This window comes from Sparus aurata, chromosome 20, assembly GCF_900880675.1.
Source record: "Sparus aurata chromosome 20, fSpaAur1.1, whole genome shotgun sequence".
Taxonomy (NCBI): Eukaryota; Metazoa; Chordata; class Actinopteri; order Spariformes; family Sparidae; genus Sparus; species Sparus aurata.
Genome location: NC_044206.1, coordinates 11,436,313 through 11,459,527, shown reverse-complemented (window position 1 = coordinate 11,459,527; position 23,215 = coordinate 11,436,313). Strand labels below are relative to the sequence as shown.

Sequence of the window (23,215 nt, the reverse complement as noted above, 5' to 3'; positions counted from 1 at the left end):
TACCATATTTGATCTACCGCAAGGATCCAAGATGGCACTCTCCTTTATTTTGTCCATCAGGTCTGTATAACCAACTGCTGCATTCACAGTCGTACCTTGGAAGCCATCTTGGTTGATATCCCCAATGGCAGCCACTGCAAGGCCGAATCCAGAGGCCGACGGACCCTTCAGCACCACGGTCGCGGTCTTTTGGAACGATCCGTTCTCATTCATGAAGACGTACACTGCTCCCCCCTGATCCTTCATTCGGTCGAAGTAAAACGGTGCGCCCACGATGAGGTCGTTCCAACTGCAGGGAAAATATCCCAAAATGTACTTAATATGAAAATCCAAACCTACAGACCTACAGAAGGCTCCCTCGTGCATTAAGGCAGACACGTGATTTCACCATGATGTCATGACGAACACCATATCTCAGCTGCTGACAGGACTCTCATCTAAGCTCATACATACATCATGCATTCTCCGCATAACAGGGCAGATCATAGCTGCAGAGCACTGGAGCATGAGGCAGCTTAAAAGATACAGTTACAGACAACCGAGTGACACGTGCAAACATAACACTTCTACTTTCCTCCTTTTCCGTCCGCAACATTTTTAGACTTCTAAGCAGCCGGTGCTTTTATATGGCATCAAATGGAAGATTATTTCTAAATGAATGGGCTCCTTTGGTCCCCTGGGATCAAAGATGAAATTTTTTTGAATTTTTATTTGGAGTACACTTTTTAGATTTTGAATAAAAGTGAATATTGTATAAGAAAGTGCTGTATAAGAAAGAAAAGCTAAAGATAGTATAACATTTCAGTGTTCAGAGACGCACTCGTCATTGTTGAGGTCGGTGGCAGCCAGGCTGCTCCCAAAGTACGAGCCCACTTGTTCCCCGGGGATGACGAGCCCCGTCTTAATGTTTGAATTAGTCGTCATTGTCCCGAACGTCACAGAGCCCTTGGACTCGTTCCTGGGAGATCCTGTCACCAGTGTATATTCGTCATGGCTCAGAAGCTTCTTTTCCTCAAGAACTGAATAACCTGCGGACAAAAGCACATGAGATTCACTGTTAAACTCTCATCCGACCGCAAACCAGAGCTTAATGAATGCCAGAGATAAGACAGAATTTACTGTAATACAGCTGAACATCATCTTGCTTTGTATGGTTCTTTTGCAGTTTACACTGACAGCTAGGGTTGCAGCCAATGATTATTTGATTATTGATTAATCAGCCAGTTATTTCCTTGATTGATCAAGTAATCGTCTTTAAAAAAAGTCTATAAAATGTCAAATTTCCAACACGCCAGTGATGTCATTTAATATTATAATGACAAAGAAATGCAGCAAATCCTTACATTAAAGAAGCTGGAACTAGCAAGTGTAATTTTTGCTTGAAAAATGACTGAAACAGTTTACTGATAATCAAAGTAGTTGGCTATAAGATTCCTTTTGAGCAAATAATCGCCTCATTGAGTAGCTGCTCTCCCGACGGCTCCTCTTACTGTGGCAGGGTTAAATGCCTTGGAAGCATGAACTTTTGTCCACCAGTGATTTTACAATTAATTTGATGCAAGACACACTGTATAATTACCCATATAACTGTTTCGTCTCTTCTCATCTCCTTCTCTCTTTCCAATCTCTCTGTCTCTGGAGTCCCAGGCCTCTGGATCTGGGTCTCTCCACGTCACGTGAACATTTCCTTTATAAGAAAGCAGAATAAGACAACAATGTTTTGTCTGCTTGGTGCACAAAGAACAGGTTTCCCAGACAGAGAATAATCCCAGTGTTGGACTAACACTAGAATTTAGCAGACTTGCACAGGCTTTAATCCCAGTCTGTGCAACCAGCCCATTATTTCAGCAACAAAACGCACTCTTTTTGTCGTTAACTCCTCAGTGCCCACCTCGCCACACGAAGCTGCCTGGAGTGCCGACATAGACGTCCGTCTCTGTTATGCCGCCTGAGATGCCCAGGTTGCACATGCTCTCAAATTCCATTTCAAGGTTGGGGTTGCAGATCTCGTTGTTTTCCTGCCAGTGGTCGTTTCCGTCGTAGGTCAGGTCATTACTCCTGACGTAGCACTTTCCTACCATCCGCCGCTGCTCCTCGTTGCCACCTTTGATGATCTTCACATAGCGATGCCCGCATGCCTGAACACCAGAGGGGAGTGTGTGTAAACTGTTAAACCGCTCCAAATTCTCATAATGTACCCATCCTGTTATCAGGTTCCATTTTGTCACAATTAAATCATATAATACTGTGTTTTGGACTAACTATTTTACTAAAATATAAAAAAAAATGAAAAACATATTCTGTTTGAAATCTCACAAACTGTCTTAAAAGATTAAATTAGATGTTGCTCTGGAAGGTAATATTTAAATGGTCTTGCATTTTTATAGCAAGACCATTTAGTTTTAGCCAACTGCTCATCAGGAGCAATTTGGGGTTCAGTATCTTGCTCAAGGACACTTTGACATGCAGCTAGGGGGGGGGCGGGATTCAAACCAGTGACCTTGTGACCACTTGGTGACGCACTCTACCCACTGAGCCACAGCCGCCCACAGTTTATCAAATTTACATTTGATAAGGTAAAAATACAAACACAGAAACATTTATTTCCATAACTAGATAAACAAGCTGTTCTCAGAGGAAAATAAAGTCCCCAGAGCCCTGTTTGAAGCTAGAAAGGTAGCAGGGTCCGCCACATATAAACCAAGTACAAACAGTATGTAATTAAGTTTATTCTGTCATCATACAGTCAGTTTGTTTATTCAGTTTGCTTAGACATGAACATCAATCAATTAAGATTTTCCTCTTCTGATAAAAGTTCTTCCTTTAACCAAATGGAAAGAATATAATGGTTCATCTACAAATATATCTACCCATACATATTCATTGTTCAAGACTGGAGACAAATCTCCTCTATGAGTCACAGGGAAAAAAATATTGGTCTTTGCTTTGTGCGTGCTGAGTGTAACATCTGTTTGCAGCAAGCGGCACAAAATATTGCAGCTACCGCTCTGAGTCATCTGTGACAATAAACATTGAAATATGGAGGGTTTTATCCCTCTGCTTCTCTGCGGTACTACAATAAATGTTACCCTGCGCATAATATGCCACCTGTGACACTGACTAATAGAGTAAAACAGGTTGTTGTCTCACCAGTACGCGGCCCGCTGCAGGGCCCCTCTGACTGGCCACTGTCACGCCCAGCCACATGCCCTCCACCATCTCAGATGAGTCCGCTGTAGATGTATCATATGGGTTGGGTCAGGTGTGAGAATCACCATTACAATTTTTCCAAAGGTTGAAATCATACAAATAAGTATGCACAACAAAGCCCACATGTCCAATCATTCATTATATATGTATATATATAAAAAAAAACATTCAACGTTATAATTGGGATAATAGCCACAGGAAAACCAACCCAAACCGCAACCTTCAGCAAGCTTCATTCTGCCTGGCTCATGCCCTGACAAACATCTACCACAAAAATGCAGCAACTCGAACCTCAGGATCAAAAGTGAATGAGGAATCCTTTTATTATGGTCTTCTTACTTTTAGCCTCCGGTGGGCCTATTCACCTCCATGCAGAGGAGCGGCAAGTCTATAAGTTAATAACCTTCAATTAAGAAGAGGATGAGCCTCAAAGTTTCATACCCTGGAGCTCAATGTGTAGGTGCAAGCAAATGTTTGTGAATACTAAAGAACATTTTTGACACACTTCGGCCTCGATGAATTGAAAAGGGAGCCAGCAGATTATCATTTGCGGGTGATTGTCTATGGTTGCTCTCATAGCAATCGGGAAAATCCTCTGCAGAATCCTGTACATGTTGTGTGTATGCATGGGAAATTCCACTGATTTCACACATAAAGGTCAGTTTACTCATCATAGAAAGTACAACTCAGCTTGTGGTCTTCACCTTTTGTCTTCTGTGGCTCTCAGAGAGCGTTTTTCAAGTCTGAGAAAGTAACAACTGATGATGTCATTAGGGACATCTTGGTTTGGGCTCATGGACCAGGTGATTGACGATTTACTACTTAACTTATGGAAGCTAAATACACTCCACAGTTAAAGATCTCAATATGCAGACGACAGCTAACGTCAGCATTCAGCCACCCTCTAGCTAAGATTACTGTTTGATAGTGTTACACTATACAATGAGAGAGTCATAAACAACTTCTAAAATATCAGTCCATGTCTTGGACACATTTATTTTAGCCTGGAAGTGAAACACACTGGATGTAATCAAAGGCTAATGTCAGCTAGAAAGTGGTTGACTGCTAACGTTCGCTGATGGGTTATCAAATATGCAGTTTTAACTCAAAACATGGCCTCCAGATGTTCACTGTCTATTAACTTCTCACTTGACCACTTGACTACTTGACCAGTGAGTGATTTGGACAATTGTGAACAATTTGTCAGACCTGTAACCTGCAACACAGCAGCATAACATTATCCCAGCATTCAAGCTACCCACCCTGAGCCCGACGTCAGAGGAAAATGGCCGCCATGTTGACTAGAGCCAGTTCCTCTCCCACTCCCCCTCATCTTGTGGTCTGCTCGGGTAGTTTACAGACTGCAGTCAACTCACCACGTGCTTTCAGGCTCACTCAAATCACAAACTGGACTTTTACAGAAACTATTCATCCCCCTGTTACATACCCAAATGTCTCATCACATGTGTGAGCTCTGCTTACTTTTGCTGACCAGGTCCATTCTGGAGCAGTCATTGGGGTCTGTCGTAATGGGACAGGCGTAGACAGCCCCCGTCTCATTGACATTCGGTAGCGATAAAGCCTTCTCTTTGGGTGCTCCTGCAAGAAGCCTGCACACACAGAGAAAGACAAAGGAAAAGACAGATAAGGACTGTTAGATCATATCAGAGCTTTAGGGACGGTAGCAGCAACATAAAACTGGATGAATTCACAGATAATACTTCTAGTCTAAACACAGACAGGTTTAAGTTGCAGTCCAGGGAATAAGAGAGCCTATGAGGACTTTGGTAGTACATTTAAAGCAACTGCTTTTACCTTAAAATAACAGCGTCTGAATCATTTTGATGGTGCAGTGACTTGTAATAGTGTTGATCATGTCTCTGTCTCAGCCACCCTGCCCCCCCTGTCACCTGTGTCTGCACGATGTAATTTCCATTAGCGGGTAGAATCACTATCTGTGGTTATGGTGAAACGTATTCGATTTTATGGAAAGAATATTTTCTGGTCTTCCCTATGATGTCCTTTGGTTGCTCTGCCTCCACTCACTGCGAGTTTCCTGACAGCAATCTGTGACTGCTGCGGACTGTAGCTGCGAGAAAGCTTTGCTATCTGACTCTGCAGATGGGCACCATAACTGGAGCCGAGCAAAAGGGGCAACGGAAACAGGTTCTGCAGCCTCTGCAGACATCATGGCAGAGGTGAGGAGACCAAAAAGGATGATGACAGCAGATACTAACACGATGAAAAGATACTGGGGAAAGGTAAGAGCAAAAGTCCATATCAGACTGACTTCCAGAGGGCTCAACCAATGAAAAGGCTGCAAGACAATGACCTCAGACACCAAGCTGGACTTGTTGGACTATTACCGTACTTATTGCTAAGTTGCATGTCTTGTGTTGTTGCACTTGCTTGATTTGTGTTAGTAACTCGACAGTTTTTAGTCAAAAGACAAGTAAACCAATTTTGACAGAGTAGGTTCAAATTTTTGTTTAAGAAAATAAAAGAAGAAAGAACGGAATTATCAACAGAATGTGAAGAAATACAAGTTTTGACATTATGTGAAAGACGTCTATGTCATGTGTTCAGGTAGCATGTTAACCAGCTAGCCCCTGTACTGTCTTGTAATGCCACTCTGAGCTGCCGTTCTGAACCAAGGACGTTACAGTAAAAAACCTGGATACAGCTTCATTTTATTCGTCTCAGTGGCTCAAATTATGATAGTGAAAGAAGTCATTTTGATGAGTGTCCACCGTTTTACAGCTGCCTCCCTCACAATGTAAGCTTATGAGAAAAAGTTTTTTTTTGGTTAGTGTTATATATCTGGTGATATGCTATGCTATCCCCTATTTGCTTGGCATATGAATACAAGAAGTGGGCGTCTCTTCCACCCAGCATTTAGCAGACCAATACTTTGGCCTAATAACGTGCATGAATTATTAAGGGCGATGCCTTAGACACTGCAATCTGCCTCACACACACACACACACACACACATACACACACACACACACACACACACACACACACACACACACACACACATACACACACACAGACTGAGGCGGTTTAAATGGAAAGAGTGGAGCAGTCAGAGCATGACCCGTGACAAGTCTGGACATCTCACACACAACCTTGCTCCTTGGTGATGGACCCGATCTTTTTTGTCCACTCACCCAGACACGCCCTACATCAGCACCTTTTAACACAGCACAGAACTTTGAAGTGGAGGGATTAGTCCCTCTACAAGGCTCTGCGCTGGGACACGCTGTTTACTGTCAGCACCAGATTTATTAGCTCCACTTTGTAGGCGGGAGGTGCCGACAGTCTTGTTTACAGCGAGGGGTCACACATGGCCCTGTTGCACTATAGGGGAAACAAAAGCAGATAGTAAAATGCAGAATTTAGGTTTCTTTTCAATCAACCCTTTCTGGAGGTGGTCAAGCGTTGTGGATGGATGCTGACATGTTTCTGGCAGCAGTGGAAAGTGGAGGAAGGTGAGTCAAGCTGTTAGTCAAGCCCGTGGCCATGATAAGTGTAAAGGCAGCTACTTCCCCTCACACGCTCTGATAAGTAAGAACAAATAGAGATGATGAGTGTAGACTTGAAAACACACCTTTACAGAAAGGTCATCATGCCTCCTAATCAAAATGTCTCTCATGAGTCAATCCTTCATTGTTCCAACTTGAGGAGAGATGGTGATCTAAGGTAAAATATGATGGAAGGATGAGGCACACTTTTCATATATGTGCTCACACATTACTCACTTGTTATGCGGTGTGTTTTCATGCCATACAAACACAGTGAAACCGTGTACCAGGCTCTACCGCTCCACCCAGACAAAATGCCCACCTTCATGCCTCCATCTAATCATGAGAATATCTGAAGAACCCAGACAAAAATCTTTTTTTTCTTTGATGCGTCACCTGACCATGAACAGACGGAGAGTTTGTCTTTCCGTGGCAATTGCTCATGTGAGTTTGTTTGTGCTGATGATCTCAGATCAAATTACCCTATTACCGAATTAAAACTTGATTAAAAATGTCTAATCTCAGTTCAGGTCGGTAATGTATTTACCCGCCGGTGCCCTCGTGTGTGAAAAAAAACGCTGCAAAGGTGCCCACTCGGATGCTAAAGTTAAAGTCAGTGACCCTTAACTAGTCTCATTACATCCAGGCTGAAATGTAATTTGGACCAGAACTTGATTAAAGTGACCAAACTGCCAGATTACAATATAAGAGCCCCTAGCTTGACACTGAATATTTTCCATTGATGCATGAAAATCACACAGCCTCCAGCTACGTCTGCATCATTTGAAACAGAAAGGTGCAATTATCCTGTCTTTGTGCTACCAGATGGGCTTTATCAGCAATGAATCAATTATCTTGCCACAGTGATGACAACCAGGAAGAGCCAAGATGGCCTCTGAGGGCCGGCAGTTTCCAGCGGACTGGGAGGAAGAGGTCTTGGTTCAGGTAATCATTCAGTAATGCAGACAGCATCTGAAATTCCACAGAGGTTTGTAGTCGTTAGTGGGGCTGACAGATATGTGGAGTAGCAGGGCCACAGAGTCCCACTGTGAGTGTGGAGCCCCATTCTGTACACATGTTTGCTCCCATACTACACAACACACTGCTCACCTTTCTGCTTCCACAGCCATTAAATGAGAAGTCACGGCCACACAAAATGTTTCCCAGCTGTAAACGACACAGTGTCTCAAAACACTTGTGTACAAGGTTGGATGTCCTTGTGGGAAAATCAAGCCACAGTTCCCAAGAAGGAAAAGCAAGACTGTTATGAAACACTTGGAGGCCAGTGAGTGTGGACTTTGCTCTCGCTGTTATGAAGAACTGGGGCACGGTGCTAATCACACATGCTTTAGGGAAGCTTGGCTGGCACAGTGCTTGCCACAGCACACAGGAGGAGGAGGAGGCCTAGTCTGACTCGACTTTATAAACATTCTCGCTTTCGCCTCACCGTCTCATTAGAGCCGCTTGGATCACCTGAGTTTGGAGTGAATATTTAACACTGTTGATCGGTGCCATGAGGCAGCGGAGGCAGATTTAAAAGAGACATATGCTTTTCAGGTTCATATTTATATTTTAGATTATTACTAAAATAGGTTTTCATGGTAAGTGCTCAAAAAACACACCAGTTTTCTCATACTGTCCAGTGCTGCAGCATTTTATTCCCCCTGACTGAAACACTGTTTTAGCTCCCGTCTCTTTAAGGGCCCCCTCCGGAATACCCAGTACGCTCTGATTGGTCAGCACACTTGACCTGATTGAAGCAGCTGTTAAAATGCAAAATTATAAACATTTTAACTAAATACATTGTCTGACATTTGCTTATTTGCATTCTTGCAGAGAGTTAGATGAGAAGATTGATACCACTCTCATGTTTGTACGTTAAATATGAGGCTACAACCTGCCGCCAGTTAGCTTAGCTTAGAACAACGGTTGGAAACAGCTAGCGCTGGTCTGAAGGTAACAATGTATCTGCACCTCTGAGGCTCCCATAACAACACGTTAAATATTGTTTGGTTAAAAAGGCATTATGTAAGAATAACATTAAACAAGACAACATAAAAATATATATATATTATTAAAAGAATGTGACTCAATAGCAGTTTTGACTTTATGGTGTCTTTGCGTTGTGTTGCGGAGACATCTACTAAAGTTAGAATACTAACTAGCTAGCCCTGGCCTGTCTAAGTCCAAAGCTCCTGTGCTAACACTAGAACTCCCCTGGACACTGCGCTCCCAGTGTGAACAACTAGCTGCATGGCTAACTGAGTTAACTGGCTAGGAGTCGCTACAGTAACAATGCCTCCTTTGGTTGCCTCTGAACTTCATGGTGACAACAAGACTGGAGGGGAAATGGGCCCTGCAAAGATATATTCTGGCACATGATTAATGGTGAAAGGTGTTGTTTTTATAGTTTGGTTTGTGTATGGTTCAGGACTAGCTGTTTTTAGGACTGTAGCCTCACATGTAGGATTACAACATTTAAGTGGCACCTCATCTAGTTTGCATCAAGAAAGCGAACAAGTGCATTTCTCAGAATGTTGAACGATTACTTAAACAGGACCCTAAACTGTCCTTGTGATAATAATGACTGAAACATTACTCCCTTCAAATACAAGCCAGCTAGACCAAACATTAGGTGAAAACCTCTCTCCAAGTGTCAACAAAAAAGGCAGTTTTTCAAGTGAATGACTTCAAATCTGTCACTTTAAGTGTGTGGACTTGAAAGGATTTCTTAAGTCTTCTCAACTCGTCCATAAAAATCCCCAAAACCTGAGTTACATAGCGTTGACTCGGCCACAACGACACACCTCATGTCCTGTCCTGCGCCGACTGCAACAATGTGTGCTCTCCTCCTATCTCCCTCCCTGCTCATCACCTCCTCATAAACAGGCTGTCAAAGGCCCAGAGAAGGGAAGAGAAGGGAAGGGGGGCAACGGCAGCTGCATTCCTCCTCTCAGGACATGTTGAAATTCGCCCCCTCTGCCTAACAAGTGATCTGAACGGCTGGCTAAACCAAACATTTGCTGCGGCAAACACACCCAGCCGAGGTGAGAGCGCGTCTGCATTCTTGCCGTTTGCGAAAAAAAAACCTCTCACGAGAAGGGAGCTGGATGAGCTACTGAATATACAGTAGTTCATCTAATATCAGTGGTGTTTAGTTAAATAAACGGGGGTCAATTTATCCAGTCATCTGCACACCAAAGCTCCTGACAGCGCCAAAAACCAGAGTAGGGGGAAAAGGCGTGGGAGTCATGGAAAGGAGGACAGAACTGAGGGTGAAAGAGAAAACACTACAAGGTCTTGTCAGTTTTGTAAACAGAAATCCGTCTATAAGACTTTCAACATAACACATGTAGTTATCTGGTAGTTAATTCAGTTAATGGGTTTAGATGTCCAAAAAAACGTTTTAGATGTCCCCATGGTAGTTAAAACATGGCTTCATTCTAGTTGACAGAACGTGGTGAAGTGCTCTCTAGGGTATAAATACATCACTACTTTCTGCTCGCTGGTGACCCACCGCACACACCTGGTGCCCTGTCTATTTCTTCGCCCCTGCGCCTCAAACATCCTGCGCCCGCCACTGCTCTCACCCCCACCTGACTGCGTCTGACTCAGAAAAACATCAACAAACACTGAAACCAGTTAAACCCAACTTAATTAAACATGACTAACCCCTTTTGGATGGCATTTTCACTCAATCTCGGTGGGGTTTTGCAAGACTTACAAGAAGAGACAACGTGCAGGAGCAAAGATGTCATCACCTAGAGAACATTCATCTCCATCTGAGCCCACAGGAGTGTGTCGAGACACATAATATATAATACTAGCACACAACTCCTCACCCTGCTGCCCCTCGCCTTAAACGTCAAGAGGTATAAATATTTAAAAATTGGTAAGTGGGCGACAAAGAGAACGAGAAAGAACTCTCTGCTTCCAGCTCTCTACGGACAGTGTGTGTTACTTTGTGTGTGTTTGTGCGTTTTTTAGAGTGCTCGAGTATTGTAGCCGCCACCAGTGTGTTTGATCATGTCAGCCAAGTACAAGTGATGCATCACCTGTGCAGATAAAGCTCAGGGCGACCTGTTTGTCGCAGGGTCTGGCTGCAGACCTCAGGGCACAGAAAGAGAAAAACCTTCAGCCTTATGTTCAACAACATCAGGGCTAAACCTTTTTTACAAACCACTGATAAAGATGGCACAATATACAAATTCTTTTCAATGTGTAAGAGTTCTAGTTGAAAAAAGTTTGAAAATCAACGTAAATTGTCAACAGAATGTGAAGAAACGTTATATTGTGCTGCAGAGATATCCACTTTAGTTAGTTTGTTAGCATGCTAACCAGCCAGTCCAAATCTTTTGTGCTAGCGGTGTGAATGCCAACACTTCGCCAGTGCCCTGAAGTCCCAGTCCAGACCGCTAACGGTAGGTACAGTAAGCAGCAGTTAGCGGTTACTCTAGTAATATGCTGCAGTTTATATGTTTTGGCCATGAATTGGGCTGTAGCAAAATATTACATATTGCACCTTTAAAACGAGGAGTGATTCTGCTCTACAACATCATGTAGCACAGCCGAGGCTCTACTTCCTCTGCAGGTAAAATGTGAAGCGTCAGGCTTCGGTTGTCAGAATCACTGGAAACAGGTAGACACATGCAGACACTGCCTCTGGAAACAAGGTGTTTCTTTGGAAGAGGATACAGGGGGTAGAGTTGCTGGAAATGCACGGAGGAGGCTCATCCTGGGAAGAGGAGAGAGAATTTAAAGGGAATCGCGAGTCAGTGTCAGATGTGTGGTCTTCCATCTCCAAGAGCTGCCACAGATCAGTAACTGGAGAGCACAGCTCAGTCACCAGATTAATGTTGGCATTGCACGAACCACGTATATGTTGAAACTTTCCCTTTCTCTGTGTTTCAACTTCATGTTTCAATTTTTAAAATTGATGTTGAGACAACACTAAAGGTCTGGTTAGATCTAGGCACGAAATCACTAGATTAGGGTGCATGTTTGGACTTAAAATACCTTGTTTTGGTGCCACAAAGACAAAATGCAAAAACTGTATTTACAGTCATGTTTGTGGCAATAGAAATCAGATATTTCGGTATGAGGTCAGGACATCACCAGCTCTCTTTGTGGCGACAAAACCTGACCTCTGGACATCTCCTGCATTGATGGTCTAAGGACCGAGGATGCTGTTCACTGTACAGAATATAAATCCCACTGAGGCAATGTGATTTAGATTTTGGGCTATACAAATAAAACTGATTTGATTTGATTTGTCTGAGGTGACAACCAGAGCTTAAGTGCAGCATTGAAACATCAAATTGAAAACTGAACCTAAAGAAACTTTATTCCACCGATCAGGTTGGTATTCCCCATTTTACACTGAGGCACATAACAGGTCACCTAATTGCCAAACAAGTTGAGGCAAGGACCAGGTGCAAACACACACACATACACACACCTGACCTGCATCCTCAGTATTTTTCATTTTGCACTACTCTCATTGATTCCAGGGAAACATAACCACTTAGACCCAGTAAGCAAATAAATGGAGGTAACATTGAATGGAGCGACTCAATTTGCAGATTGAATTAAGCATGAGGACAAGAGCAGACCGGGGCTCAGATCCTTTTTATGCTCTTGTAATGATGTAATGACTTCAGCGAGAGACAAGAGGATGATCGGTGCGACAGGCGTGGTGTGTTGCAGTGAGGTACACGGACCATGTGGGGACATGAACCCGTGCGATGAGTGTGTGTGTTTTCTCCTTTTTACAATGGCTCCGCACCCAGTGTGGTTTCACATGTATTACACCAGCGCTCTGATAAGTCTTTTCTTTGTACTCTCAGGAAACTCTGTCATAAAGCAGTAGGTGGGGGGTGAGCATGCACATTGCTATCGGACTATTCACAGTAAGCACGCCTAGTTGTTAACACACTGACTGTGTGTGTGCATGTACGGAACATGGCTAACAGATGAGTCTTCTCTGGACAAACAGTGAGACATTAACCTGCTACAAGTATTAAAGTGTTGGTCACCGACACCTGCCCTCATGAAATCTGTGTGCTCCAGGAACTTCACTCTTTTAATTCTATGGGTTGTATATAATCGCTAACATATGAAATGAGACACATTAACTTCATTTTCAGGATCATTATTTTAATTTAGGTAATTAATAGAATAGGTTCACATACTGTCCAGTGCTGCAGCTCTGTGTTCTCGCTCTGTCTGAAACGCTCCGTTTTAGCTCCTGTCTCTTTAAGGCCCCCCTCCTGCTCTGATTTGTCAGCTCACGCACACTTGAGCCAGCACAGTTTACAGTTTTTTGGGTGACAATATTCTTTTTTCAGTGAGTTCTACACCTCATTTTATAGGTTTTTGTCTACCGCTTGAGAATGATTATTTTGGGAGACCAAAATAAGCATAATGATTGAATTACACGTACAACAGGAAAATACAAGTGTATAAACGAGTGTTGTCACAATACTGGAAATTCTTTGGCATAATACCTTGCTACCTTTCAGATTTACTACAGGTGTACTGTGTGTTGAGCACAACAACATCTACGTCATTTACTCCTGGAGGAGGTGGGACTACGCAGGCACTACAGCGGTGCATGTCAACTTGCTGTCAGAGAGTGAAAAAACGCAGCCAGTACTGAAATATTGATGCTCCAAAAAAGTGAGAATGGATACCACTTCAAACACTCAGTATCGATATTTATCAATATTTCAATCATTTTGACCCCAAAAAACTCAACCTCTAAAATCATCAGCACACATAATGATCAACATTCTAGTTTACAGTCCTACAACAGAGAATAGACTACATCACACCTCCTGTATTCAGACAAATCCTTCAGTATAGCTGTCAATGGGTGTAAATTATTAACAAAGCAAACATGCACAGAGTGAAAGTAAGTTTGTGGTGAACACACCTAGTGTGGTTAAACTGTGATTTCAACAGCCGGAAGTATAGTCAGATTCCACCTCTGCATCAATTCCACCTCTTTTTGTTTTGTTCTAAAAGCCTCAGAACATTTGGTTTTTCGGTCACATTTCTGTAAGCTCACCTGCTGTCACTGGGGTTTGTTTTTATTTTTTCGTCTTTTTTTTTTTTTTTTTTTTTTCCGGTCACGTTTCTATGAGCTCTCTGCCACAGAGGTCAAAGCTCAGGCGAGGAGCTCAACAGTTTCTTTCTTGTTTTGTTTTTTGCCTGTCAAGCCTTCAGCCTTGTATAGCGCTCACAGTGTGGCTGCTGATGGTGACGTTACAGAACACCATGCAGACAGTGTGCATAAAAAAGAGAAACAGAGACAATTAAATGCCGGCATCGTTGTGATAAGTGACAATTTAGCCCACTGATGGAAATTAAATGCAATAGAGACATTAGTGTTGATCAAAAGATGGAATGGTATGGAACAAATGAGTAGCATCAAATCAAATTAAATGTCAGTCTGCGCCAGTCACACACACATACACACACACACACACACACACACACACACACACACACACATACACGCACACACGCACACACACACACACACACACACACACACACACACACACACACATGCGACAGTCGAACAGGGTATCTCAGCTGGACAAACATCCTGTTTGAAGACCACCATCTGCCATCTGTGAAACAGTAACAAGAGAGCAAACTCATCCGTACTCAGTGTGACAAATTAAACACGGCAAGTCATCCCCTGATAATAAACTAACTCACTTTTCATTAGCAACGAGTAAAAACCTCGTCTGTCAAGCACAATGTTAGCTTGGTCTGCTTGTTGCCCACTAAACATGGTGTCTGGTGTCCCTGCATGAATTATGCCAGACTGCTACACATGACTAACATGCACACACAAACATGCTATCTACCGACCTGACATAAAATCCAGACTCGCACAGCTGGACGGAGCTTTGACACATGTTTCTCAGTGACCCTGGGCCACTCGGGGACACATCTGTCCTGCAAACTCACATCAGCAGCAATTCACATGAGACTATCAGTTACAGCATTTCCATTCACATTCTGACCTCAGATGAATGTAAAAGAGGGAGGGAGAGAGGGAGGAAGGGGGGTACAGGTGGGCTACCTCACAGCTTTAGACAGCAGTGCCTGGTGGCGTGCCTGCTTCGTGCCAAGTTTTTCACACAGATATTACTCATCTTATATAAAAGCAGTGCAGGTGTGTGGCTGAAACATCTGTTTTTACCTGCTGAGGCAGCTGGAAGACAGATATTTGACTTTATCTATCATATGAGAGCACTTTAGCATACACTGACTTCCACATACCAAGTGTAAACCAATCCTCCAGGATCGTTCCCCCTTCAAAGATGAAAAATGTCACGGGGACTGAAAGGTATTGAAGCAGACAGTTTTTCTAGCTCCAGGTAGCTCCTCATTAGCCCAGAGGCCGGCCACACCAGCCTCTTTTCCATGCTGTTTGAGGGCATTTGTACAAGCAGCGGAGGAAAAGGGGATCTCTTACACTTCTGTTAAGATAGAAACAGTCCTCACCGCAGGTATTTCCAATGAAAGCCCCACCGTAGAGAATCTCCTCTGTGGAGATCAGCAGGAGGCACCGAGTCCCGCTGGGATCCATTTCAACATGTTATTAGAAGCCGTCATTCACTCCACTGCGACACAAAATGCAACTCATGCCGTTACCAACTGATTGGATACAGGCAATAAATAGCATAAAGATTAGGGCCAGTCACCATGGACAAACTTGCACCTAACTTTGCAGAGGTCTTGTGTGGTTGCAGTGTCTTGGCTTAGACTCCAGGAAATTCAAAAGGACTTAAAATTTTGTGTAGCTTCCAACTTACAAACACACGGGTTCACATCAGACTCTGTGTATTGGCTGTTTGGCACTATTTCTCTATTTTTTTTGTAATTCAATGTCATGCTTTTTATTGTCGGTAGCAGCTCTAAATTAGGCAGCCGTCATAGGGGGGTTAGAAGCTGTAACTAACTGATTTATTCACGTTTAATAAATCAATCACTGTTTCATACATCAGTTATAAGACAAATTCTGTGTTTTCAAGTTTTAAATAGCCCCATTGCGCAGCTCCAAGGGTGCATGTGTTATTTTGGTCATGCATGCACCTTAAAATCTGTCATATGTGAATTAACATTTGCTTTGGTTGCACCTGTGCACCTGATATTCAGCAGGTCTGATTCAAAAAATGTTCTGTGAAAATCCCCCTGCATTGGCAGATGTGCTCATTCATGGGTCCCTCTTTTTCTATTAAGCCATCAAAGTAAAAAATGTTAATAGGTTATTGGTTTAAAACAGGGACACTGCTTATGATGAGTTTAAACACTACCTGAAAAATATTGCGTATGTTACATCTTAGACAGTTGACTGGTTCACAGAAAGCAACATTGGACTAGGTTATCATCAAATTTCAGTGCAGATTATTTCAATACGCAATTAAAATGTGTGCATTAATAGAAAAAAGAGGTTAATCAACTAGAATTTCTGTGTTGAATCAACTAGTTGAGTAATTGCTCGCATCCCTATTTAGTAAGTCGTTAATAAATGGAATCTGGTTTAAAATGAGTCGTCAAAAGCTCTAAAAAATCAACCCATGGCTTATAACTAATTAATAAGTAATCGCAAAGGGTTCAATAACCATCAATTTAGCCATTACCTGCATATTATTAACCCTTTGTAAAGCTCATATTTATTAGAAAAAGGAACCCAACAATAAAAAAACACTTTACTTATCATAACGTCATCAACACTGCCTTATCATAAAGTGTTAACGATGGTTGTATTCCATTTAACCATAAATTTTTATATTCTTCGTCTGGATGCTGATTTTTAATGGCTCACCAATACATACTGTATGTAACATGATGCTTTAAGAAAACATGTCTTGACTTCTTAAGCTCTTCTCTGGTCCACCATTCACTCAAGGTGCTTCACAACACTTGCTATCTTCACCTAGTCAAGGTGCTGACCTGCTCATCAGGAGCGATACAGCGCTTCTCATCTAAAACGCCCTCCAACATTTCTGTGCTCAGCCATTCATGCGTCCTCTCACACACCGATGGAACAGTCATCGGGAGCAACGTGGGGTTTAGTATCTTGCAGGATCGAACCACTGACCCTCCGATCAGCAGACGACCTGCTCTACCTCCTGCCTGACAATCTCTCATGTAGCTCAGTAAAATTTGTAAATTCTTATGGCACTGACTGCAAATTTGTGGATCAAATGTCTCTCTACGGAACATTTTCACTGCTTCCTTTCAGCGGGGAAACACATCACGGACAACTTCCAGTCGGCTCTCATGCGGTACATGTATGAGGGTCGAACAGACAATACAGGATTGTTATCTGAAAGTGTTTCACTCTGGCATGACACACTAGTGCTCTGATAGACCTACTTCAGAGACAAAGCCCCCTGAGCGTCTGTATGAGGGGGGAACGTTGGAGCGCGGCCAAGTCAGACATACCCACCTGCATCATCTACATTAGCTGCAGCATGTCCTATAACACGCTAGCTCGTTCGCTTTAAGTTATATGACACCAGAAATATTCAGAGTTCACTGGAACCACTCAGTGGCGGTACTTCAGAGGTTAGAAGCCAATGTATGATACCGCACTATGCATGAAAACAACCAAGTCTATGGATGTTTTCCTGTTTCCTGTTCCCACTGGAATCCATTGTAACTTACATGAGCTCGAACCGATCGCCGGCACAGTCGTTCCCAAAGGAGCAAGGTTGTACGAGGTCTACAAGGTCGATTGTGACAAAAAAAGTCAGAACTCCGTAGCTACGTGACATCAACTTTGCAAAATAACGGTTAGATTTAGTAATTCTATGTTTCCAATTCCATCAAACCGCAGGTGGTTGAAGAAAAGCAGAGCACAATCCTGTGCATGTTCAAACCGAACGAGAGGCTGTTTGCGTCTATAAACCTTACAGCAGGTTGACCCATTTAATCCCTACCTCAGAGCAAAGAGGGGAAGGCCCTGGCAAATTAAATGGCTGACTTTCATGGCCTCGGGCATCTGCAGTCAGACAGAGATGAGCCGGAAAAGCAAAGGCACTTTGACTCTGATTAAATATTCATCAGTGAGAGAAATTAAATTCTCCTCCTCAGGTCACAGAGGCTTCCAGTTGTAACATTCAGTAAGCTTTGCGTGCTGAAGGATGACCAGGTTTTAAAAGATAGCGGGTTTGTGTGTGTGTGTGTGTGTGTGTGTGTGTGTGTGTGTGTGTGTGTTCTTCCAATTGTCCCCAGAAACATCGTTCTCACCCCTGTCTTGTCTCAACCTGAAACCTGGCAGGTTGTGACTCTGCAGAGAAGGGTAATACATTCCAAGCATACCGTGGGGTCAGGGGACTGGAAGAGCCAATAGGTGGCCAGCTGACTGGCCAGCCCCTCCTCCCCGCTACAACTGAGAACAAAAAAAGGCCCTCTCAGGAAAATCTCTAAATGGGTTGATTCAAAGGGAAAAGGGGGAGCGAGGAAGAGAATACCCCGAACAAATTGGCCTCAGGTAGCTTTAAGATCATTCAGGTACTGCTCTTCCCCTAGTAGAAGCAATGTCGGTCCACTAATTGGTCGTGTACCCCCCCGAATTCAAAATACATTTTTTAAATTGCTCCAGCTGAGACAAAATACACTGCTAGATTTAGACTAATGAGATAATAGCCAGCATCTTAAGAGGTTAACTTTATTGCACTCTGTTTATTGCAGAGCTGGGAGTGGAAACCCTCCGCCTTGACTTTTATCCTGGACTCTGTTTGACTCAAAGAGCGGCCACTTTAAACATGGTACATGTCACAACTGGTTTATATGCCTCGTTGTTGCATTTTTTTAAAAATCCACACTCGAGTTCACTGTGATAATGAGGAAGTGTGTGACAAACAGCTCTGTGGTGCGGTGAGACAGATCCGAGGCCACAAAAGAAGCTAGACGGCACAGACAGGAAAACAGACAGAACTGTAAAACCAGCCCTAGTCAAACATGGGACACACCATTAGCACATTGTGATGTGTCTTTACAGAATCACAGAGTAAGTACACAGTGAGGTCTGAGGACTGAAAAGACTGGTCTTTACTCAACGGCGGTGGCTGCACAGATTACAAATGGGCTGTCAGAGAGGACGCTGTTGAAATGAGAGATATTAACATAGTACCCCTTGCAAAATACACAGACTGATAACAAGCATGGATTATTTTTCTTGGGAAATTAAGAGTGAAAGTGGGATAATGGCATCAGATGTGCCAGCTGACACTCTTTTGAGCCAAAGGTTACGGTCATTCAAGGTGAAAATCGTGGTCTAACTTCTTTAAAGTTCACAGGTAGACAAAAACGACATAAAACAAAACGCACCACGAGCTATTAATTTAATTACTGACATTAATAAGCTGCTTAGCTGATGTCAAGATAGCAGAGAGTACAAGATGACAAAGCAGTAGAAAGCCAAATGTCAGACCAACAAAAGTGTCTTGTGTGAAAAAGTTTTACATTTTGGGAAGATGGTTATGTCTAACAATTTTTAGCAAATGACATCTATTAATCACATGAAAGTCCAAAGGATGTGAATTTGTGTACATTCTGGAGTGCTCATCTATCAGTGCCTCTCTCCACTCCACTAGAGAACATGTCCATACCAATCAAATATACAAGGCAATGTTAAATTGAGCACAAATGTGTTTTAACATCTTAGCTAGCAGCAGACTGAGGAGCCCCCTTGTCCCTGCAGGCCTCCGGTCTCATTACCACAGCCATGTGGTCCCCTTCTTGGGTTGTGGTCTGTGGACGGTGACTCCATCCCTCTGGGGACGGGGTCAAGATGGCACATTGATCAAGTGTCAGCTTGACACTGCTTTCTATTCTATGAACTGAGGGGAAAATCTCTGTAACGCACATCTATCCACTACTTTTCATGGAGATCAGGTTGATAAGCCTTACATTCAGTCTCGATTCGCTCTGATGACATCAAAGAGGAAGTGGGCCCTGGATTACTAATTGTCTTCCTGCTTTACCCTTCAAAGCAGAACGAACATCAACAGATAACATCAAGTTATGAACGCGGCGTGCGGAAGGATGAGGCGGCCACTGTAATTGCTTGACGATCTTTTATTAAAGGAAGCGACGGGCCTGTAGGAAGACGGCAAAGATGTGTCGCACACGTGAACGTCAACCATTCCTGAAACGAAGAGCATTTACTTTTATGTAAATCCTCCCAAACACCGTTAACTCCACATGAGCCTTCGTATCTCGGTAATAACAACCTACAAGTGTTACAGGCCAATGAACACCTTTATTGCGAAACACTAACCCGCCTGTGTCTTAGCTGAATGTAATAGCCCCAGGATAGGCGGAAAGAAAGTAGAGCAAGCTACATTTCAGAGCTGTGGAGAATACAAGGTGACAAATAAGACAAGACATAAACTAATGAAATTGACGGCTGTTACTTAAAGGAGCACTACTGGTTTTAGAGAAAAAATTCATTTTAATATTTACGATATTATGAGGTAATAATACACTCTCAGACATATTCATGTTTTCCATAAATGGATAAACAAGCTGTTCTCAGAGGAAAAGTTCTCTGAACACTGTTTGGAGCTAGAAAGGTGGCAGGGTCTGCCACATACAAACAAAGTCAATCACTACGATAGTGGGTTGTCCTTTAAGGTCAGTCTGTTTATTCAGTTAATTCAGTCATCAAAACAAAGAGAGTTTGTTTATTTAGTTTGTTTAGTCAATAAAGATCTTTCTCTTCTGATTAAAATTTCTTCCCAAAACTACATAATACACCTTTAAAATCCAGAGTTTAGACAAGTCCGGATTTGGGTCAGTTTAGGATGAATGCTGCAGTGACATGGCAACTTGCAATAACTGGTCGATTAAAAGGTTTTGTACTCATTTCAGCCTTAAAAAAAAAAAGAAAGCAAAACATTTAAATGGAGATTGGTGAGATATTCATACTAAACTGCAACTGCCCGGTAGGACTCTGTTTTAATACTTACCAAAGTAACAACTCCCACATCATTTCCATCAGAACCATGCCACGCAAACACCTGTTGGACACATTTTATAATATGCTGGGGTGGACGTGAATGCATCTGTAGAGATCTAAATCACTCCGGTGTCCTTTAACAGGTGGCTGTCTTGAGGAACTACTTTGCGTGCAGAGAAAGAGGGAAGTGGTGGTAATGGTGAAGGAAACCGTTGAAGTATTTATAAAGCAGTAAGCGTAGTTAATAAAAGAAGGGGGGACAGGTGTTCAAACGTAATTAACTGCGCGCTCCAAAGCCTCATCGCGGGTTTTTACGCAGTCTGTGTGCGCTGTAAGCTTCTCAGATAAAATGGTTGTTTTCCCGAGGAAGCAGGTGCGTAACCTGCGTGAATGCGGACATTATTCTAATCTCTAAATGAGAAAGAAGAAGTGTGAATCGTTTCCTCAGAATACTTACATGTACTTTCTGGAGCCTTTCGTCTGTAGATGCAGCGCCACGGAGAATCCAAAGAAGCTCCCGTTGGTTTTGCCAATTTTGATCACGGGAAACCGCACATCCATGTTAAATCCACTGCATGTTCGCGTCCCGTGGTACACGGCCAGGACGGCGCAGAGCAGCAGCAGCCTCGGACCCATGTTCGGACTGGTCATCCTTTTTACCCCCTTAGATCCACGATCAGCGCGGGTACCGGCACGGCAGCGTCCCGCAGTGAGCTCCAACAGGTAGGCTGCGCCGCGTCACTGAGACCTCCCCATGGATGAGCCGCCCGCTTCCCTCCTGCTCTCACTGCTAAACTAACAAGGTGTCGGTGTCTGCCTCCCCCTGCCTCTCTGCCACCCTCCCCTGCTCTCCCTTCCCTCCTCTCTCACCTCCACACACAATTGAACGGAAGGCGCCGCTCTCACAGTCTGACTGCTCGATGTGGTTAGTTTGTGAAACCACCGTCTTCTCGTATTTTGACCTCATTGTCTCGGTTTCTGTCTTTCACACGCACCTTTTTATGATTTCCGGTTTGCAAATCTAGTAACACTTGAAGGTACACAAAAAGATGAACTAATGATTCAATAATTCATATTAACTAAGTCTTTTAGATAACTACTCATTACTATGCTTCACTTCATTCGAAGGGACACAAATTAGTAACTAATGATTAAGTAATTAGTATTTACTAAGCATATTGTATATAGTATATTGGCAACTACTCAGTTTTGTTTCATTTGACTTGAAGGTACACAAAACGGGTAACTAATGACTGCATACTCAACTTCCATCTTGTTTATTGCAAATCAACAATCAAATGAGCTTAATCCTACATTTATTGAACTGTTTTCCTCTTAGAACATGAAGAAATCACTGACAGCCATTGGTTCCAAAATTAGAATCAATTACTTAAAGTGATCGTATTGAATAATGTGTACATTTTCCATTCTCTGATTTCAGCGTCTTATATGCGATCATTTTCTGGTTTCCTGACATGCTTGGGGCCATATTTGCTGACATATATACGATATTCTTTACAATATCGAATATCAAACAGCTGTTATGTCATCTTTGAGCTTTTATTTTGAAAAGAAAAAATGTACGCTGAAAGGTCCTGGGAGAAGAAGCAATGCATGTTGATATTTGAGAGGTTACTACAGGTTAATTGGCCTGTAGTGGCAACGCACACAGTCCGTTAACATTCAGACATGAAAGATTGGTTTCTAAGAACACCAGCTCACCAATTTTGCAATATTTTGTGTTTAAAGCAGGAATTGTTGACAAAACCACAAATTAGCGGTCTCACCTCAGAGTCCATCACCCAGTGCAGTCCGAGCAATGATGATATCGATTGTCCATCGATATTTGGGCGGAACAATATCGTGATATCAAGTTTGGGATATTGTCTATTTCTTACTTCTCTATGAGAAACTGAATAGTTTCTGTCTGTGGAAAAAACAAGACATTTTTCTTTTTTTTACCATTTTATAATATTTTATAGACCAAACTAGCGACTGAGTCATCGAGAAAGTAAACCACAGATTAAGTTACAGTGAGTAATACATAACATGTAAGTAAGTGGAAGTGCATCAAGACAGAGTTTGTTCCATGGCGTTTCTAAACGGATTGAGTCTGTTTTTTGGAACATTTTGGAGCCTGTAGCTCAGGAGGTGAAGCAGGTTGTCCAGCAATCAAAGGTCACTGGTTCAAATTCCCGCCCCCCGTGGCCCGTCGAAGTGTTCTTGAGCAAGATAATGAACCACAAATTGCTCCTGATGAGCAGTTGGCACCTTGCATACTACCCTCTGCCACCAGTGTATTAATGTGTGTGTTAATGTTGTTAAGCGCTTTGACCGGTCACTAGACGTAAAATCCGTTTACCATTTACATACAAAAGCTTTGTCCGCCGATAGATTAAGTTTAATTTATAATTATCTGGGCTGTTATTGTGTTGTCTCGGCACAGGAGTGTAGGGTTGTGTAGGAGGGAATATGTTATGGGAGT

General features: G+C 42.8%; 1 protein-coding gene across 2 annotated transcripts in view; it reads right to left on the bottom strand.

Moving 5' to 3' along the window:
• The window catches only part of itga3b (integrin, alpha 3b), a 34,194-nt gene extending 12,624 nt beyond the window's left edge, over positions 1-21,570 (bottom strand). Inside the window, exons 1-7 of one of the 2 annotated variants that reach the window (XM_030400274.1) lie at positions 21,188-21,570; positions 4,693-4,820; positions 3,151-3,233; positions 1,892-2,138; positions 1,580-1,687; positions 821-1,028; positions 96-289 (exon numbers count right to left, since the gene is read on the bottom strand). In XM_030400274.1, coding sequence (XP_030256134.1) covers positions 96-289; positions 821-1,028; positions 1,580-1,687; positions 1,892-2,138; positions 3,151-3,233; positions 4,693-4,820; positions 21,188-21,381 — 1,162 coding nt within the window. In that variant the 5' untranslated portion in view covers positions 21,382-21,570. The remainder of the gene's footprint in view (positions 1-95; positions 290-820; positions 1,029-1,579; positions 1,688-1,891; positions 2,139-3,150; positions 3,234-4,692; positions 4,821-21,187) is intronic. The other variant, XM_030400275.1, reaches the window with a different exon arrangement.
• Positions 21,571-23,215: the final 1,645 nt, after the last annotated feature.